General features: G+C 33.5%; 1 protein-coding gene across 1 annotated transcript; it reads right to left on the reverse strand.

The window, feature by feature from the left end:
* Nucleotides 1-2,449: 2,449 nt before the first annotated feature.
* On the reverse strand, nt 2,450-6,411 carry LOC117905656 (disease resistance protein RUN1-like). Its single transcript, XM_034818540.1, has 6 exons — nt 6,401-6,411; nt 4,777-5,494; nt 4,047-4,082; nt 3,854-3,956; nt 3,035-3,774; nt 2,450-2,965 (listed from the first exon to the last, which is right to left on the reverse strand). The coding sequence occupies exons 1-6, from the start codon at nt 6,409-6,411 to the stop codon at nt 2,450-2,452; spliced, it is 2,124 nt and encodes a 707-aa protein (XP_034674431.1).
* Between the last annotated feature and the right edge of the window lie 436 nt (nt 6,412-6,847).

Genomic DNA, 6,847 nt, shown 5'->3' on the forward strand with positions numbered 1-6,847 from the left:
TTAGTTGCGTTAGGACACCGATCATGAGAAAGAGGAAGAGGAACTCTATACTTGAAGGGTGACAAACCTTTCTTGGAATCCCACATCACATTCTTGACTAAAAGCTTATCAATGTAGGTGGCTTGAGATAATGCAATCTTCCTATCTCATAGTCCTTTAGAATCTTAATCCTAAGAATATGTTGCATTTCTCCTTAATCCTTCTTTTAGAACTAAGTAGATAATAAGATATTCACTGTAGACAACAACCTTACATCATTACCTTCGAGTAGTATGTCATCAACATATAAGATCAAGAAGATCACTGTGCTTCCCTGCACCTTGTATGCACAAGACTCATCCTCATTTTGATAAAAACTAAAAGTTTTGATGACCTAATCAAAATACTTATTCCATGAACGAGATGTTTGCTTGAATCTATAGATGGATTTATGCAACTTGTTGTTAGGACAACCCTTGGATTATAGGTGCATGCAAAATCTATCCTAGGGATCTCTAGATCTAAGCAATAGAAGCAAAAAGTATATTAAAAACTTTAGATTTAGAGTTTTGATGCAATACCTATGATCTGAATGTTCCTAAATTGATTTCAATCATAAAAGAGGTGTCGCATACCAGGATAAACCAATAGGTTTTCCACCCATTGACTCTTTTTCTTTGGAAGACTAAATGTAAAGCATTTGAAGAGATAAAAAAAATCTCTTTCTCATGGGCTTAAGTGATTTGAGTTTATTGTGTCATAATTATTTAATTAGTCTTATTGGACTCTAACTAATTAATTAGTTTAATCTAAAAAGATTATTTGTAAGTTCTTGTACAAACTTACGTTTTTATCAAAACACCTTTATTTAAAGTTTTTTTTTTTAAATATATATTTTTTCATAATATGCATGCTAGTTCTTATTTATAATAGAAAACAAAGTAACTAGCAACGTTCTAGATTTCTCATGTTAAATTTCATAATTTTATTTTGAATTGAGATTGAGTTTATAGATATTTGAAAGTAACATTTGTTGGTAGAGGGCTAGCGATATTTCTAGTCCTTTGAAAAGAAAACTTAAAGAATAATTTGTATATTTTATGGGATGCCATAACTAGGACTTCTAACAAACAAGTCTTAATCAAAATCCTAAATAAGACTTAAAAATACTTTATTATTTATCAAGTATTTATATATATATATATATATATATATATATATATATATATATATATATATATATATATATATATAATTCCCTAGTACATTAATAAAGTCACCAACTAAGAAATAATTGATTTTTATTTGGTTTTTTATTTATTTTATTTAAATGGTTTTAACATTTTTTCTTTGTATTTGCTTTTCCTCCTTTTCTTTTTCTCTCAAATTTCTAAAACCCAAATGAAGCCTAAAGTTACTAAATAGGATAAAGCTTATCTTTTGCATATGATTGTATGGTGTCATGCATTGTAAAAGGTCAAGTTCTCACTTAATGCTCATTCAAACATCAATCATACATAGATTTCATAGCTGAAAACATAAATTCTAGTTTCTAGCATATTTGCAAGTCATACTTTTTCATCACACAGAATGAATTGTTCCCAAACTGCAGTGTGTTTTTGTCAAGGACCAAGATTAATGCCTACCAGCCTGTAATTAGATGATCAGTACAAGTAGACCATCCCATGTTTCTTTAGCAACCGTTTCTCTTTCAAGGACTCACATTCAGACATCAATTCATCCCGCCCGTCTTTTGGAACCGCTTCCACCTATTCAGCTACATCATAAGATACAAGGTTTCGACTCCATGAACATTAAACAATGTAAGATAATTCATGTTTGTGAAAATTAAATTAAGCTACATCATAAGAAAATATAATTCATGTTTGTGAAACTTAAATTAAGCTTTTAGCATATATATTTAAAATGTAAGATAGATATAAAGGCATATAAGAAATAAATCATGAGTATTATATCCCAAAGCATAATCTGTTTAATAAGGACTTAAAACAGAAATGAAATTCTACCTGACATGGGAAACCAATATAAGCCTCGATTGATCAGTTGAGTGGTTGGGGCTTTGATTGGTTGGCTGAGTTTTGTGCCTGAAACGCGTGGGATATGAATATCCCTCCTTGGTTGATCATTCCAAGACTCGCATTGTAGAAAATTTGAACTAGTTCAAAACAAGACTTCAATGCTTTAAAAATAATAATGTGCGAATACCCTGGAACAAGTCCTGAAGTGGTTTACAAATTACCACAACTGGTTTCGATCTTTTAGGCCAATATATATATATATATATTTGGGTGGGTGAGCATTTTTTTTACATCCTAAAAATTTAAAACGGTAAAAATATAATCGAGAATAATTTAAGCTACTTTAATCCCTTTGCAGTGGAAACTTAAACCAGAAAGAAAAAATTACTTACCAAGGCTTCAAAGGTACAACATGTATATGCTCGTCAATCTCAGATGTATACAAGACCAATTCCACACTTTTCCACCTTGACTGGTTTACCATCAACATAACCACTAAATGAAGCCTTAAAATGCCTTGATGCATCAGAGCGATACTTCTTCTTGATAGCATGATTAGGATAATATGTTACCCACACTGAATCTGATACACCATCATTATGGTCGCATTGGCAGGATGATCCATATAAGAGATCATCCAAAAATCCAATGCCATCAAGGAAAGTCAATTTACATCTTAAATGATAAGGTTGCGTGATATTCACCATGGCATTCTCAGATGTACTACTCTCTGGTTCATCCTGTTGTGGAATATAAACACAGCATAAAGCAAATCCCAAGACTTCGTTATTGTCGTACCAATTTGGAGGAAGCTCAGCCGTTACTTCACTGCCGACACTCTGGTGTGACATCCACTCTGGAACTTCTCCACTTCCAGGAATAAAAGTACTAAATCCCTGGCTGACACCATTTGCTGGAAGAGACAAAAGGCTACTGTATTTCAACTCCTGCGCAGAAGGTACCATGTTAAATATTGAGCATGACTGCATAAAAGTTGTGTGCTATGAAAAATATACCTGAATTTCTTGTAAGACAGCTGATTTGAAGCAATTTAACTGCCTTTGCCATGGCGACAATGATGTACTTGATGAAGTTTTCATGCTTGTGCAACCATGGGCATCTAGGACTCTGAGACTCGATGGAAGCTCTGAAATTTCTCCAAGATGCTTGCAGTGCCTCAACCGAAGCACTCTTAGCTTAGAAAGTTGACTTATGGCATCAGTTACTCTACGAAAATGGTTTCCACTTAGATCTAATACTCTCAATGAGTATAGGCAGAAAATATCATCAGGAATTCCTCCATCCATTAAATTGCAGTAACTTAGGTCTAATTCTTCCAATGAGTATAAGCTGCCAATGTCACTACTGATTGCTCCTTTCTTTAGGCAGGTGCCATGTGCATCTAATATTTTTAAGGAGCACAAACCAGCCAAAGAGTAATGAAATTGAGAGCTAATCAAATCTGCATTTGATGCACAAAGCTTCTCCAGACATTCCAGGCTTCCCAGGCTCTCGGGCAATCTGCCAAGTTTTGAACAACCAATTACATTGAGAGTCTTGAGATATTTCAAATAACAGAGGTTCTCTGGAAGGCTCTCAAGTTTTTTGCAGAATGCCAAGTTCAAATATTCCAATGAGTATAGATTCCCCTGGACCTCTGGAAGTTTCTGGAGGTTTGAACAGTGAGAGAGATCAAGATTTACAAGAGAATCCAAGTCCCAAATGCTGCTTGGAAGGTTCTCAAGGTTTGTGCACCCTATAAAATTTAAGGAATAAAAAGCTAGTTAGGAACTGTAATAATTATAAATGGATGAACCTTTAGCAAATTGTACAACCTTCAAGAATTAGACTCTCCAGATTTGGGGTATCTGAGAAGTCTGGGATTTGAATGAGCTGCTGAGAGTGACTGAGGTTGATAACCTTTAACTTCTCATGAAGCTGGAACAAAGAATATTTGGTTTTGGTAAATAAACTTCCCTGACCTATAAATTTATAAAGCCAAAAAAGAAAACTAAATAATAATCATACCTTACTCACTTTCCAAAGTACTCTCAGTTTACCATCCTGCAGATTGAGTTCAATAAGATTCACTCCATGAAAATTTAATGGTAAAGACTCCAGAGGATATTCATCCCAATGAAGATATCTTAACTCATAATAAGGAAATTCAAAGCCAGTAGAAACATGCACTACACCACATTTAAGGTCTCGATGAACTTTGAGTAATCTAAGTCCATTCATCATTTTGAAAGCTTCAGTGGTAAACTCTATTGGTTTGATGTAGGCATATTTAGAAATATCCCTTCAACTGCATTAGTCCCCTGAAAGTCAAGATTCATAAGTAAGTGTAATGCAAAATCAAAATAAAATTATAGGCATTAATTCGTAGCTTCAAGCACTTGGTTCTTACCTTATTTTTAGTCAAGACATGATGGACATCCTCTGAACTCCACAATCTGCTCCATTTTCCGGGCTCTGTAAGACATGCTTGACGAACAAGTACTTGACCCATTTGTTGTAACAAAGGGTGCATCAGCATCTTGTTATTTGAAAAGGTTAGGAGAGACTTACCACAGAGAGTTGTTATTGCATGCTCAGCCCCATCTAATATTCTTGAAACAAATTCTCTTTCTTCCCCGTTAAAAAAACATGCAATATCAAGAAATATATTTTTTGTTGTATGATCTAGTCTATCATAACTGATTTGAAGCAAACTTTGAATTTTAGGCATAGGTTGGCATTTTAATTGATCCAGTGCCTTTTCCCATTCAGATATTGTCTTACCGTAAAGAGAATGCCCTAAAACTTTAAGAGTTAAGGGATGACCATTGGCATAATCTACTATTTCTCTTGAAAGTTCCACATATCCTTTTTCAGGAAATCTTCGTTTAAAGGCACACAGGCTAAAGAGAAGCATAGATTCTTCAGAACCTAATTCTTGAACCTCATATATAGCATCCACTCCATATTCACATAGTAAATGTTTATCTCTAGTTGTTATAATAATTCTACTTCCCTTACCCAAGCAATCTCGATCTGGAACCAGGTACTTTAAGTGACTCGAATGATCCACATCATCAACAATAATAAGAACTTTTTTTTGTCGCAGTCTCTTCTTTATCTCATTGATCCCTTCATCAACATTGTTCAGGTTTTTATCTTTCACTCCTGTGATTGCAAATAGAAGTATTTCTTGTAATTGAAGTATGGGTTGCTCTCTAACAATTGAAAGAAAGCTAACACCATCGAATTGGTATGCGATTGAATTAAAAATAACTTGCCCAATTGTGGTTTTACCAATTCCACCAAATCCATATACTCCAAGCATGCGAACATCATCAAATCCAATGCCTATCAATGAGTGCAATTCTTCCAAACGGCTATCAATTCCAACTAAGTTATCGTCACCAATATCTGCCTGTTTCAATCTGTCAATGACAGAATCCGTGATTTGCATAATAATAGTTGACTCATTCCTGTTAAATAAAATAAAGCAATGTTAATTATAAAATACAGCAAAGATATAATAGGGTAAAATTAGTTACACAAGATTATTAATGTGAAGTTAATATGGCAATGAACTCAATAGAGATAACTTGTCCACAAAATGGCAAATTACTTCCCAAACATAGTATTCTTGTTATCAAAAGGAGCATGTTCGAATTGTCCTATTTCTTTCACCATTCATTTCACTGACAAGTTATAAATAACTTTTAAATTTATCCATCTCTACGTTTTATCAAACATCACTTGATAAAAAAAGAAAAGACAATACCATATTTGGAAAAATAAACCTTACTTTTAGAAACATAGAAAATATGACTCATTCTTAATAAACACTCTCTCAACCAATTTTTTTATACACCAAAAAGAGGCTATTTCATCATTTTATTGTCATCTTCATCATTTATCCCTTGTCTATTGTAAAATAAGGAAGAGCCCATTCCACCATACCATATTTGAACTTCTATAAAGTTTTGCCCTAAAAATACATATAGGATTTTTTTTTTCCTTTTATAACTCCAAAAACCCATTTTTCTATTGATTATGTATATCATTATGACTTTTTTTTTCTTCATAATTTGCATGATAACTTTTGTAATTTTATCACTGTTTTATACATGTAAAATCAAAATTTAAAAGCATCATTTTGTTGTTATTTTTTTTAACAAACTGGTATCAGAGCATGATTGATGTTTGAGATGGGATCAATAAAAAGTGAGATTGAAAGATTCACTGGGAAAAACAATTTCAATGACTAGAGAATGAGGATGAAAGTTATTATGTTTCAACAAGGAGTGAAAGATGCATTGAAGGATGAGTCGGACCTACCAATCACCATGACGACAAAAGAAAAATCAAACATAGATGAGAAAGCTTACCATTTGACCATTCTAGCTCTTGGAGATAAAGCTCTAAGGGAGATCTTAGAAGAAACTACAGCTAAGGGTGTCTGCAACAAGCTTGAGTAACTTTATATGGAGAACTCACTTTTGAACAGGATGTATTTGAAAGAAAGACTCTATGCATTTAAAATGCAGGAAGATGGGTTAATTGCAAATAATCTTGATGATTTTGCCAAAATTGTGATTGAGATGTCTAATACAGGCATCAAAGTGGATGACGAAGATAAGGCAGTCTTAGTGTTGAACTATTTGCCTAGCTCGTATTCTAGCTTCAAGGAAACTATGAAGTATGGTTGGAAAACCTTAACACTTGAAGAAGTTCAATTTGCTCTTAGATAAAAAGAATTGGAGTTGAAGGAGGGTCAAATGGAGAAGATTTGTCTATTGGGGGAAGGTTAGACAAGAGAAACAACAAAGGAAGGG

The sequence above is a fragment of the Vitis riparia genome, chromosome 18, assembly GCF_004353265.1.
Source record: "Vitis riparia cultivar Riparia Gloire de Montpellier isolate 1030 chromosome 18, EGFV_Vit.rip_1.0, whole genome shotgun sequence".
Lineage (NCBI taxonomy): Eukaryota > Viridiplantae > Streptophyta > Magnoliopsida > Vitales > Vitaceae > Vitis > Vitis riparia.